We start from the raw sequence: 15207 nt of genomic DNA on the forward strand, positions 1-15207 counted from the left end.
GATCCACGTATGGTTTTGTTAAGTACCAATATTATCTTCTATGAAATTGACTTAAGTTTTCTATTCTCTATGATTTGAATTCAAACTGCAAAATAGTGAATTTGGAAAATTATTACAATTCACAAGCTAGGGAAGGAATACGGAATTTTGTCATACGCAGTAAGTTTAAAATAAAATGCTTGATTATTTTTAAAGTTACGACTAAATGAGATAAGAGTGAATGATTAAGAAATACAATTTGTAATTTATCAGTCTCCTTATACATTCTCGGTATTATATGTTGATATTGTGACAGTCAGAGTTACCGTCTCATTATTATTATTATTATTCTTACTATTAGCCGTAAAAAATGTGTTTAATCAAGGTGTTGAGTGTCTTTATTTGTATGAATATATATTTGATATGCCAAGCCGACGGGAGAAAGAAAGGAAGTCGCGAGTCTGACGGGCGAGCACCTGAAAGGTCACGTTATGCATCTAAAGCTAAGGAAATTCGACCTTAACGACAACCATTTAAATATCTCTGGTTCCGGCGGCCGGATTTGTGTGGAATTTTTACCAGCGCAGCAACATGTGTGCAAGGACGGATGTGTGGAGTTTCGTCGCGATCAAGCAAGAATTACGGATGCCAGATCGAATTGGTTGTAATCGATCAGTTTATGGGCACAGATTGCAGTTGAGCTCTGGGCGCCAACGAGACGGTAGCTTAATCCGTAGGAACCAAACCTCAAACACGATCCTGTCCAGCCTGGGAGACAATGGAGCGAAGTGGAATGACCTCTCCGGAAGCGTCCCTTCAACGACCGCAGAGCGTCCTTTTTCGAAATCCGGATAAAACGAAGGACATGCTTTTTCGACACACAGTTTTACCGCGATTCTTGTAGCGAGAGCACCTCCGTGCTACCTCTCCGTATACCGTGGACTTTGTTTTGTTTCGTGAACATCAGTGTGTGATAGGCAGTAAGTCGATACGAGTGCGCTTACCTCAATCGCTGGAGGAAGTCGAAGCAAGACTGTGTTTCCATGATAATCTTACGCCGTTTATAGTTTTTGTGAAACAAGGAACATGAAAAATCATGGCGGGCTAAGAGAAGAAGAGAGAAGAGGGCGTTACCCTCGATTCGCCCGATGCCAGACGAGACACTGACCATTGCCTACAACATCCCAAGAAACGACGTGCTACGTCGCCTGATGCCTACCAGCCGCGCGCGCGAGAGAGAGAGAGAGAGAGAGAGAGAGAGAGAGAGAGAGAGAGAGAGAGAGAGAGAAGAGAGAGAGAGAGAAAGAGAGAGAGAGAGAGAGAGAGAGAGAGAGAGAGAGAGAGAGAGAGAGAGAGAGAGAGAAAGGAAAACATCCACCCACGTGAGCGTAATTGCTGTTGAGATGCCTTTGTTTATGCTGGACAAATAATGTATTGTCACCGCACCGACCTAGTTTTTTTTAAAGGTGAACTTAAGTAAGGGCTGGTTAGGATTTGAGTAGCACTGGAGCAAAAATCACAAATGACCTGATCAGACAAAAGTCAAGGTAAAATTAAATGTGAATGAAATAATTAGGGCCTGTCGTCATAAAACCTGTACATTTTATGTATCATTTTGTGTTGATGACCCCGTAAAGATTGATTCTGTGAATAAATGTGTAAGCGAAAGAGGGGGAGATGTAACAAATTGAGTTTTGTTTTGTTATGAATAGAATATACTTTTTATTTTTCATGTTAATTTTTGGGCTACATCATTTCGTACGCATGTTGCTACCCGTGATTTTCAGGTGTGCAGCTAGCCGCTTCCCGGCTACAGGTAAAGAGGTGGTAATTGAAAGTATATGTTTTTTTTGTTTTTTTTTTGTTTGATATGGCTAATCGCATCGCTATGCACTGTACTGTTGGTCACCAGTCCCTATACACGAACTCAACCTGGACCATAACTCTATTTCACTTGTCCGAGGGAGATTTTGCCGCCTCTATCTAGGTAGTGGTAGCATTTGTTTTCCCAGGCAAGGAAGGGCGTTTCACAATATTTCCACTGAGGTTTGGAACCCTCTGCTTGCAAGAACCATGAGTGCGGACTCATTTTTCAATGCATATAGCTACTTCTCTCTTCTCTGTAAAGCAAACAACTTAACTCTTGCATATAAGTGAAACAATTGAATCGAACAATGGGATTTCTGCTTCAGTACAGTATATCTAAGTGAAGTACTGTGAAACTGACAACATGCAGTTATACTATTAATGCTGATGAAAGGGTATGTATGTAGGTATTAGAAATTTAACGCAAGGAATTTATAGAATTGCATTGTATAGGTAGCTGATTTAGCTAACCACACATTTAAACAGGAACACTCTAATAATAAAAGCTTCTGAAAGTTCATATACGAGGGGCATCCTGAAAAAAGCTCCAATGGTGCCTATACGCAGTACTAGTGGTCGGAGAAGGCAGGAAGAAGTGGCATGTAGCTGTAATCTGGTACAGTTGCAATGTAGCCATTCTAGGACAGATCTAGGTTAAAGATTGCAGATTTCATACAGTCTCCCCCAGACTGCAATGTAGCCTACATTGCATGCTCAGAATTTGGCACAGAGCCACCAGCAATCGTGTGAGGTGTGCAGACCAGACGTTGTGAGTGATAGTATGGTCAGACAATGGTGCAGACAATTCACGGAAGGCCAATCGAATGTGCACAACCCCATACAGCTGAGTACACACGGGCCCTTTGCATCACTTCAGGTGAGAGATCTTGGACCACTCCCTGTACAGTCCTGGCCTTGAATGTACCGACTTTCATCTCCTTGTTTAACTGAAGAGGTTTCTGGCAGGGCAATGATTTGGTAGTTACACTGTGGTAGAGATATTTCCAGTCTTTGCTATCAGACACATATACAATGGGCATACAAAATTTAGTGCCATGCTACGACAAATACCAGAACAACAGTAGTGATTATGACGAAAATTAGGATAGGACTCACTGTTACTAATGCAATAAATTTCAACCGATATTCTTGTATTATTTATGCCTAATCGGTAGGGACCTTGATTTCTTGTTATTTTTTTTTCAAATTGGTGGATTTTTTTTTTTTTCCCCAAAATTCACATTTTCATTTTAGCGCATTTTCTGGCAAATATCTGAAATTATACCTTCATGGTGTTTTTAAACTACTGTTTCAAATAGTAAGTCACTTGGCTTACGCCTCTTCGTGAGAGTTTGATATCTTGAAAGTTATTTTGGGAAAGTTATTTTCCATACCCTATTTTTAATTTTAAGGTAAGCTTTTAGATAATGGAATTTTCTTTGTATATACTTAAGGGTGCATAATGACCATAAGTGGCGACGCACCCAAAAAATTAAAATCAATCAATCTCACGTGACAGATACCGATATATTATGGCACCACAAACTGGCATTATCTTTTTTTGACTTCTTCGTGTTACATTTCCCAAAATTTGCGTTTTTGTTTTAGAACATTTATCTGCCAAATATACCAAACCGTAATACTCCATTGTGTTTTTAAACTATTATTTTAAATTGTAGGTCACATGGTCTACGTATTTTCGTGACAGTTTGATATGTTGGAACAGATTTTTGAGGAAGTAAAAGTAAAGTGCTCCCCTGCACTTTGCATTAAAGGTGTATAGTAGGGGTGTGGAGTTAGGGCACATCACTTTTCTGATCATGGCTGAAGGTAGGGGTGATGTTATCAGCACCACACTCCTGGCTACCTTTATCCCTCAAAGTTTCCTCAAGGTACTAGCTTCATATGATGCTGGGTGGGCGCCGGAGCATTTTGAATAGGTGGAAAACACCCCGAATCTCCCCCACAGAGGATCGATCCCAGGTCTCTCGTATAGTAGTCAGATGCCCTAATGACTGAGCTCCATTATTACTCGCTCGACAAATGCCGATGGTGCGCACTTAGATTGGTAATTCAAAACATATCTTGTGTGACAAATACGAAGATGTGGCTCCCGTGTGATGGTCGATATGCACTCGATCTCCAGTTAGAACCCTGCCACTTTGCTCTGTGATGCAAATGGTTTTGATAGAAGTTGAAAAAATCGTGGGAAATACATGATTTAATGTATGTCGGAATTATTCCATGTTCGTATAACTCTACAATTTACTCGAGTAAAATGTTGGACAACTTGAATGTTCTATGTACACAAACATGGCCTACAAAAGACAAGAATGTTGGATTTCATGGAATTTTTCGTTGTTTTAGGACATTTCTTTAAAAAAAATTGCTAAAAACGCCAACAATTCGCATTTTATGCCAAATTCGCATTATTTTGATATTTCGAACGGGCGAAAAATGTGTCCAGAAATCACTGCACATTCCTAAACGTAACTTCGCAGCAATTACCAGTTTTCACGGTGTTTGGCGTTTGCGGATTCATACTAATCGGAAATTACTTTCTGGCCACCCCTTGTATAAATCAGTAGATGTAAAGTGAAAATTTAGCAGGGCTGGCAGAGAAAAGTCAATTCTTGAAGAAAGTGATTTGCTTTTATGATTGAATGATTTGAGTAAATATGATATTAAAATATTTACTTATTTATTATTAGTATTTTATTTCATATATATTGGACATTAACTTCACTCAGTGAGAGATTAATGACCATGTCTCACGAGTATAAACAGACAGGACAGAGAGTGGCATTAATTTCATTGAAATACTAGTGTTGCAGTAATTTTGAGGTTGCGAGCATGCACTTGCCAATTTTTATAACATTCACCAATGCAGATTAATGTTTCACTTTTTCGTGACAGTATTCAATATATATCCCGTTTGGTTGGATTCTTCTTGATATCTAAAAATAAGGCAATGTCATTGTAAACATATGTTAACTTGTGCGAAACCAGTAATACGTCAGGATGATGAAAGAAAACCTTCGTAAGCACTGCTACATTAAATAAGGTGAAGTGAGCCAGAAGAGTAATAAAATTCCAGCAGCATATTTTCAGTCTAAAGCTCTTCTTGTTTATGCATGCGATTTTTGTTGGATGTTGCAGTCCATGCAATTTCTGTCGCATGTTGTAGTGAGATACTTTGTCGGGTGGCGATATTAAAAAAAAAATTGTATGTATCAATGGAACATATTTGTTTCCATGTTCCTTCAGTTTGCCCAACAAAATGCCTTACTACGACATCCGACAACTATGGGACGGTGCCACCCGCTCTTATCCCCTCCATCGGTTGACAAGTCCCCTTACTACTCCCATACGAACAAGAAAAAATGATAATTCAATGCATTTTCCACGTAATATTTAGAGGCTTAACCTTTACTCCCCCGATGATACCATATGGTGGTATCATCAGCCATATGGTATCATCAGAGTAAGGTCGTACTGGCCCAATGATACCATATGGTATCATGGTGCTGATTACGAAATGAATGTGCTTTTTGGACCTATATACTCTTATGTTTGGGTGGAAACTCTGACACAGGTCTGGAGCAAGCCTGGGAAATTCATATTGATGACCAACCTCCCCCCTCTCCGCAACATATCCATGCCACATTTCCGTACAGTTTCACATTTTGGCTCATTATTCAACTTGTATGGCACCCAGGAACATGAAACATGTTTCAATTTCTTTAGAAATGTCCATTCTTTGAAGAGAATACTAAGGTTTGCACCTTCTCCCCAAAATAGCGGGAGAAAAAGGGGCAAACTCCAGATTATGTTTTTTCTTTCCATTGAAATTCGGTGGTCGTGCCACCAAACCCCCATCCTCGGTTCGGCGTTCTGAATTCTACACGGTTGCGTGCTATGATGTTTTAGCTGCAAAACAAAACTTATCCGAAGTAGATTTCTCCTATAGTGCCCGAGTTATAACAATTTTCCCCAAAAAATGAAAATTACCTATTTCTTATTTTTAAAAAATCACATTTTGGCTTATTATTCAACTTGTATGGCACCCAAGAACAAGAAACATGTTACGTTCTCTTGAGAAATGCCCATTCTTTGAAAATAATACTAAAGTTTGCGCCTTCTTCCAAAATAGCGGGAGAAGAGGTGCTCGAATTTAAAATTCCAGCCGAGAAGCCCGGGCGAGAGAAAATTCTCTCTCTCTCCTCCTGCCATCGCTGGTTTCTGGCTCCGTGGTTGTGGTGCGAATAAAAGGGGCCTAAAAGTTGAGGCCGAAACTTACGAACGAGATTTCCTGTTCCTGTGCAGAGTTCCATAACGATATCTTTAAATAAATAAATTAATAAAAAAAATAAAAAAGTCAATGAAGACGAAATTCCCTGACATTTCCCTGACTTTTTTTGACACCTCAAATTCCCTGACTTTTCCCGGTTTTCCAGGTCTGTCGCCACCCTGATCAACAGTTTACCAGGGCTTAATGTAGGCGGAGGTTATAATTCTGGCGGCAGGTGGGTGAAGTGTTCAGGCTCTGTCCCCTGAGGGCCAGAGAGAATGGAATGGCTTTTTTGGTGTGGAACAGGTGGGAGCTGGAGAACTGGTTGGTGGGCTGTGGTAAGAGCTGTCAGACCATCAGGGGAGCCTCGGGTGTGGATGAATTCCTGAATTTTGTTAAGGTGGGCGGAGGATAGGTCAACTGTGGTGGGTTTGTAGGTGAAGGAGTCAGCCAACTGGAGAGTGGCCTCCGCCAGGTAATCTTGAGAGTTCAAGACCACCGTGGTGGTCCCCTTGTCAGCTGGGAGGATTTTGATGTTATGGTTGTTGTGGAGATCTAGGAGAGCTTTCTGTTGGGAGGAGTTTAGGTTTTGTTGGTTGCGGAGGTCATTTAGGAATGATCTGTCAGAGGTGGTGGAAATGATGGCGATGATGTACCTTTCCAAGGGATGATTGGTAGGCAGGGGGGAGGATCTTGGGAGGAGGGGGAGTGAAATTGAAGGAGGCATGGGTGGGTTTCATTGGTAGTGCTCTGGAGTGAGGGTTTTTTGGCCCAGAAATGTTGCCATCGGAGGTTGCGGCAAAGGTGTGTATGTCAAAAAGCAGGCAGAATTGGTTGGGGGGAGTTGTGGGGGAGAAGGTAAGGCCTTTGGATAAAACAGCTATTCATGAGTGGTGAGTTTATGGATGGATAAATTGAGTACAGTATGGTTGTTTTGGAGTGGGTTAGGGTCATTGGTGGTCGTGGATCTGGTGGGGGTGGGTTTGTCCATGGACTGGTTATTTTCCGAGGTGCTATGTGTGGGGGTGCAAATTTTGTTTTGGGGGGGTTGTGGTGGTGTGGGAGGGGTGGGCATTGGTAGAGGGGGGTCCGGTACTAGCGGGCATGTCAGTTTGGGACTGAAATTAGGCTGAAGTGGAAGAGGGAGAGTGCAGCCAGTCTGAATAGCTTGATGGCAGAGATTGGAGACTTTTTGGAGGTGTTTAGTGTTCAGGTCACTGGCGATGGATTGGGCGGTGTACCAGAAGGAGTCTATTTTGTGGTGGTGGTTACCTGGGGTCAGCAACAGGATTTTGGTAAGAGATTGAATAGAAATGGACACTTCTCGGGCGCAGTTTAGCTGGGATCGGTACATGGTGTGGGTCAGTTCAATGGCGAAATTCCTCACTAGAGGGAAAATTGTGGGTTTTATGCTGAGGGGCATGGTGGAAAAAGGCAGTTTGGGGGTGAGGCCCAATATCAAACAGAAGTGCAGGAAGCGTGCATGGGACGTAGCTTTGGTGTAGGAAACAATAAGAGATCGCAGCGGTTTAGTTGATGGGAGTTATACACGAAGGGATTCATACCAAAAGTGGAAAAAAAGGGCCAAAATGGATATATCAAAGCAGGAGAAAGGAAACATTCACCAGGCAGTGTAAAAAATTAGAATTTTCGCTAGCTTAATCAATTCGAATTTTTTCCACTGTCTGTTGAGTGTTTCCTTTCTCCTTCTTTGATATTTATTTAGCCCTTTTGGCCCTCCTTGCTTTCATCCATATATATACACACTCCTCGACATTAAAATTGCAACACCCAGAAGGAAATGAGATAGAAACACGAAACTTGGCAAATATGTAGTTCATAATAAGATAAGAAAATGATTACAGTTAGAGCTTAGTGGTGTGACATGTGACACATAGAACATGGTTGCATAACCCCAAGGAGCTAGTAGTGTGTACAGCCTCCACGGGCAGCAATAACTGCTGCAACACGGCGAGGCATGGACAGAATGAGTCTATCGATGTCTGCTTGCGGTATGGCGTCCCAAGCGGCTTCCACACGGTGCCAGAGGTCTTCAACATTACGTGCCGGAAACCTGAGTTGAGTTGGGCCAGCCGGCGACCCACCATGGACCAGACATGTTCAATTGGCGACATATCCGGCGAACGTGCTTGCCAAGGAAGCAGGGGCACGTGGTTAGCTTCCATAAATGCGAGGACATTCCTTGCAACATGGGGGCACGCGTTATCCTGTTGAAAAGTGGCATTATGCAGTGCATGGATTAATGGGACTGCAACAGGGGTAAGAACCTGTGTGATGTACCGTTGGCTGTTCAATGTCCCTTGAATGTGTACGAGACGCGAACGAACACCTATGGCGATGGCACCCCATACCATGATACCCAATGAAGGCCCTGTGTGATGATGCATGATACAGGCATCATGAAGCCTAGTGCCACGGTGCCGCCACATGCGTGTACGTAAATCATGATGTTGTATACAGAAGCGGGATTCATCAGAGAACACTACAGCATTGCACTCCGCCATCCATGCACGACGGTCTTGGCACCATCTCAGACGCAAACGCCTATGCTCTAGCGCCAGAGGAATCCGCAACAGTGGGTGCCGGGAAAAAAATCCCCGGTTCGCCAAACAACAAAGCACGGTTCGTGGGGACACTGGACGTTGTAAAACATCCTGTACTTCATGCGCAATCCTCGTTGACGTGGCCGTTCTGTTTGTAAGGGCCATGTGTATCAGACGTCTGTCCTCTCGTTCTGTCGTCCGACGCGGATGTTGTGAACCTCTACGTTGCTCTACAGTGCCTTCCTGAACCCACTGGTTCCATACACGGATCACTGTGGATGCATTCCGTCCTACACGGGCACTGATCTCACGGTAGGATAATCCGCATTCACGGTATGCAACAATTCGGCCGCGATCGAACTGGGAAACCTGCTGGAATCGCTGCCGTATTCGACGACGTGGCATTGCTGACCGATTTTAGCACACTGCACTCACGACCATGCACTTTCACTGCTCTTCTGCACCTATCTGACCTGCTACAGGTACCACTTACCAGATGGCATGGCAGGCGCACATGACGCATGACGGCCTTGAACACCTAATCATTTCCTTCTGCACCTCTCCTCTACACACTGTGCACATTTCGTCCGATTCCGATTACACCTTCTGGGTGTTGCATTTTTAATGGCGAGCAGTTTATATATATATATATATATATATATATATATATAAAATTCAAAGAAGGTAAAAGGAAACACTTACCGGACATAATTGCAAAAGATTTTTGGTCTTTTTCCATTTTTCCTTGAAAATTATGAATCATCACAAGTTGTGAAGAGTGTATATATATATATATATATATATATATATATATATACAAATAGTGAAGGAGACAGTAAACACTTACCACACGAATAGAAATAATTCAATATTTCGCGATCTGAGTCGCATTTTCAAGAAGGTAGATAAAAGATCGACGACACTTTGAGTAGAGGCACAGAATACTGACCGTAGCATCTCTACGGTCAGTGTTGACAGAAATAGTTGAAAGGAAACACGAAATACTTTAGCCAGTGTTTACTGTCAGGTGGGTGGGTAGTTTCGGGGAGGAGAGGAAAGAGTTACTGGTTGGCTAGGTTGAGTCCGGGGGGTATAGTGGCGTGCATGCCTGCTACATAGGTCCTTTCCCATAGCCTGCGGAAAGATGTGTCAGAGCGGGGGGGTAAAAGGTGGATGATGGCAACACGGAAGCAGTTATTGAAGGTGGTGTTATGGCTGTTGGTGTGGATGGCAACTGTGAAATCGGAGTTTTGGGTGGAGGAACGGTGATTATTTATCCTTAGATTCAAGGGGGTGGAGGTTTCGCCTAGGTAGAAGTTGCCGCAGATTTGACAGATGAGGGTGTAAATTAGGTTGGATGAGTGGCAGGTGCCCTTAGGGTGAAGGGTGAACTCACCTGCCACTGTAGGGATCAGGAGGGTGGGGGAGGTGATGAGTATGGGGCAGGTCTTGCATCTGGGTTTATTGCACCTGTGGGCTGGGGGAAGGGGTGCGGAAGGGGTGGGGGTGTTTCGGACCAAGATGTTTTGGAGGTTGGGGGGGCGACGGAAGACGACCCTGGGTTTTTCCCGAAAGATGTCTCTGGTCTCGGGATCACTGTGCAGGATGGGGAGGAGGGAGTGGAGGGTATGTCTGATTTTTGTAATGTGAGGGTGGTATTGGGTGATCAGAGTTGGAGGGTTGGTTTTGGGTTGTTTGGTGCAGTTGTGGGAGTTAGCTCTAGTGATTTGTTTGTTGATGAGGGTGGAGGGTTAGCCACGGTTGGTTAGGGCTTGGTGCAGGCGTAGGTTGTAGTTTTGGCGGGATGAGGGGGATGAGTTGAGGCGCTGGCCTCTGAGGGCTAGGGAAAATGGGATGGCTTTTTTGGTGTGGTAGGGGTGTGAGCTGGAGTAGTGGAGATACTGGAGGTGGTTGGTTGGTTTGATATGTATGGATGTTTCCAAGTGGTCTCCCACAATGTGGATGTCCACATCGAGGAAGGTCACTTGGTCTTTGGAGTGGAACCAGGTGAATTTGAGGGTGGTGAACTCATTTAGTCGGTTTAGGAATGTTGTGAGGGAGGGTTCGGCATGTGTCCAGAGGAGAAAAATGTCATCAATGAATCTTAGCCAGAGGAGTGGTTTCAGTTGCTGGGAGTCAAGGAATTCCTGTTCCAGCCTGCCCATGAACAGGTTGGCATAAGAGGGGGCCATGCGGGTACCCATAGCTGTGCCACGTATCTGCAGGTAATGTTGGTCACCGAAGCAGAAGTTGTTGCAGGTAAGTACAAGGTTGGCTAGTTGTTTATCCGCCCTTCTGGCACCATTTCTAACCCTATTCCTGTATATATATATGTATAAATGGAAAAAGACCAAATCTTTTGCAATTATGATAAATAAAAATTTCCAAACAACACACAATCATAAAGTGATTACACAACATCCTAAGGCCACTTTTATGGACATTTAAATAATTTATGTGCTTATTTTTAATATTTTTCCTCTTTAGTTTAATCATGACAACGAAAAACAAAAACAATGTAACACACATCTAAAACCTTCAGATGTGGCAGGATATTTCAATTTGAATATTCAAATTTAAACTTATAAATTTCATGTAACAATGTCTGCAAAACTATACTCCAATGTCTTCTTTACAGGGAGAGCTGAATGTAGTTTTATTTAAGTTACCATATTGAATGAATCCACCTTAATATTTATCAAAAAGCTAAATATCATTTCATTAACTCTTTCCCTGGTGGCAAGATTACGAACTTGATTTCTCTATCCTGGCGGAAAATTTAAAAACAAAATTAACCTAAAATATAGTTATTCTTCTTGCTTGGCAACAGCAACAAAGATTAAATCTTTTGTTATACAAATTGTAAATATCAGTAGAGGATCAATGAAAACATATATTTACAATGTAATAGTTTTAGCATTTTTGCAATTTTAGTAGTTACTGTATTTACTCATGTACAATGTGCACTTTTTTCCAAAATTTTTGCTCCCAAAAACTGTGGTGCGTATTATGCATGCAATAATTCAGACAGCCAACAGAAACCGTACAGGATCATTCCATGATTTTGGGACACTTGCATTGATTTTTCATGTTTACGGAACCCTATCATGTTATATATCATCGTAAAGCTTAAATCATGCAGTTTCTGAATATGGCAACAGTATTCCATTCAAGATAACGACACTAATGTGAAATGCAGTTGAAATAAGTTCATTACAAAATGAAGGAACGTTCTGATTTGTATGGTGCTTTGGATGAAAAAAAGCGTTAGGAAAAAGAAAACAATAATTAAAATGTATTACTGGCCAAATAATATATATATATATATATATATATATATATATATATATATATATATATATATATATATATATATATATATGGAGTGTATAAATTCCTGAATGGAAGAAATCTTGTGATGCTAACTGCTAGTTTGAAGGTCCTGAATGTGCCTTGTATAAATGTTCCATTAGTCACGGAAAAATCTATATATTTTTAAGTTCTTTTAGAAAAAGTAAAGAAGGAATGAGCAAAACCACACATAAAAGTTTGAAGGTCATTTCACACGATTTTTCACTTTGGAATGCAATGTTCTGTGACACTAAGAAAACCAGTGACTCTGGCGAAATCCGCATGCACCATCTGTCACATGGGATGCATATCAGCAGTATTTGTTGGACGAGAAATAACAGAAAATAACTTCCTGAGCACTGCAAATCCATAATGTAATTTTGACATCGCTTTCTACTATTACATAATAAATAAGGTGGTTAAAGAGTGAAAGCTGTGGGATGCTAAACACAGTGGAGGGAGAAGGGGGGGGGGGGGTGGCATGGGTTGGAGACTTGGTCCACATAGCAACAGGTGACTCATTGAATAGGTATAATGTTATTCACTCTTGATCAGCATAGCAACAGCTTTACGACCTACAACTAAGGAAGTCATTTAGCCATTTCTTGAAACTGGACTGTACTGCGCATTATATACGAGATATAGTTTTTTGTAACTTTTACCCATCAAAAACCAGGGTGTGTGCATTATACATGCATGCGCACTATACATGCATAAATACGGTAGTAATTGTACTTTGTGTGATAATCTTTTAAACATGGAATTTTACAAAGTGCTACACCACAACTTGAACACGTAACACTTTTCTCTCCTCTTTTGTATAACAAAATATTTCACCTTTGTTGCTGTTGCCAAACAAAGCTGTGTTCGGCTGCTAGGCGAGAGGATAGATCAGACAAAGCACATGTGTCTGGGCGTGAAGACATGCCCATGCCACGGAAAGTGTTTACATCACATTGGAGTCATGCATTCAAAACAGGACTAAGTTGCTCTGTAGTGTTTATTTTGCAATCACTACTTTACCCTTAGTGATTTTGTTGCATTTCTTAGACAGTGTTCTAGTCTAGAGACAGTTCATGGTTTACTAGTGCAAACAAAAATAAAAACTCTTAAAAACTTTGATTCTAGAACAAAATAACCAGGAAATCATCTTAACATATTGTAAACAGTCTGAGAAAAATTGACTTGTTTGCCAGTTGTCATACTAATCTAAAATCTCCAGTAGATTTTTAACAGTTCTATCAAGTTATCCTTTCTCAACAAGTAGAGAGCCTCTTCCCTGGTTTAATTTGGTAATATCTCCACCCCCCAAAAAACATTCACTATTTTCCATTACTTTGCAAATAAAATCCATGCACACTTTATCACTGAGAATGCCATTACATGCAGAATTCTAAAAATGACATGGGTTTTTCACATTTTACATGTCCGTAGTATGAATAAATTTTACATCAGTACAAATTATAGTTTCATATTTCTCTATTCCTATCTGTTGTATATGTGCTTTAAGGCTCAGCTGGGCATTTGGCCGATGACAGTTTCGTGGGTATCTAAGATGATTAACCTTTTGGTGCCCAAGCATCTCGAACGATACACCCAAAAGTAACCCTCGGGGTACCAAGCGTCTCGATCGAGACACTGTGTCAAGGTCGTAGTTTTTCCGTTATAACTTTTCTATTTTTGGCTAGAATATCGATTTTATTTTCTTATATTGTTCCTAACACATGTATTTAACAGAAATTGTTTTTTGCATTTTTTTTTGTCTTCATGAAAATGGAGGGGAAAGGTGGGAAAAGGTACTTCTCTTTTGCAGCTCTTTTCAACGTCAAATTTTTGCCGACAAAGGAAGACCGGCTTTGTTGTTCTGTTGTTACATTGGACATACGGCAATGATGCAAATATTTTTCTGTTTCTTACATGCGAGCGATAATTTCTATGTGCATTTTGAACTTTTCATATCCTTTTTTCCGGGGGGCGGGGGGGAGAAACCACTTTTTTTTAAAAAAAAAAAATCAGGGGATTTCCCCCTTTCACCCTCCACATGTGCGCCGAATGTGAATAAATTATATATCGTCTGAATCTGTGATTCATTCTGCGTACAACGGTATATCGTTCATATCTCCAGGGCAAATAGTCTCTGAGCTAAAGTTATTTCAAGGTACCGCTGCATTTTGAAGCTTGAATCAGTGGCGTGCCGACAATTCCTTTTTGGGGTATAACTCAAGTTACATTGGTCATATGATAATAATGCAAATATTTTTGTGTTCCTTACATGTTAGCGATCATTTCCATATGCATGTCGACACTGTCATGTACTTTTTGCTTGAGGGGAGGGTGGGGGAACACAATTTTTTTTCCAGAAATTTTGGAATTTTGAGAGTTAGCCCCCTCCCCCTCGCCACATATACGCCGAATTTGCAAAAATTTCATATAGTCTGAATCTCTGGTTCATTCCGCGTACAACGGTATATCACTCATCTCTCTAGGGCAATTAGCTTCCGATCTACACTTATTTAATTGAAACTCTGCATTTTGCTCAAAATCGACTCGGTACCCAGAGGCTTACTTGTGAAAAAGGTCTTGGGCGTCAAAAGGTTAAACTATTGAAAATATCTAGGCAACAACAAAACCAAACCACATGAAAATTCACGTGAATGCTCTAGAAGGAATACTAAGCAAATGTAATTTTTCAAAATTTGGAATATCATAGCAGTTTTTTGAAAGGAGAGGAAATTTCAAACTGCATTGGCCAGAGATCCAGCCAAGCCATAAGAAACCTCTTACATTTCATACAATAGAATTACTTACTCAGAAGTGTTTATCGTTGCCACCTTTAGACTTGAACTCATTATGCGGTTCTGGAAGAATTTCAATTTTGGGCTGACTGATTTACAGCGCAGACACTTTCCCTTTATAATTGTCTTAAGAACTGCATCTACAAAGTTCCTTCTCAAAGCTAAAACACTCTTTGAATAAAACTTGTGTTTCCATTCTCTATCCTCAGTATCTGCATAAAAGAGAAAAGGTGTACTGTATTATTTTACACAAAATTCACACAATCCACAAATTGACATTTGAACTTCATGACACATTGGTAGCAAGCTGGATGCATCAAAACCTACTATTATGTACCACTCAATTGCGAGGGCAGATTAA

At 41.1% G+C, this 15207-nt stretch overlaps 1 protein-coding gene across 1 annotated transcript in view; it reads right to left on the reverse strand.

Moving 5' to 3' along the window:
* The window catches only part of LOC145993867 (DNA-directed RNA polymerase I subunit RPA1-like), a 381417-nt gene that overhangs the window by 335607 nt on the left and 30603 nt on the right, over nucleotides 1-15207 (reverse strand). Inside the window, exon 5 of the mRNA XM_083129730.1 lies at nucleotides 14860-15058. Within this exon, the coding sequence (XP_082985856.1) occupies nucleotides 14860-15058 (199 nt within the window). The remainder of the gene's footprint in view (nucleotides 1-14859; nucleotides 15059-15207) is intronic.

This window comes from Lepisma saccharinum, chromosome 10, assembly GCF_977018435.1.
Source record: "Lepisma saccharinum chromosome 10, izLepSacc3.1, whole genome shotgun sequence".
Classification (NCBI taxonomy): Eukaryota; Metazoa; Arthropoda; class Insecta; order Zygentoma; family Lepismatidae; genus Lepisma; species Lepisma saccharinum.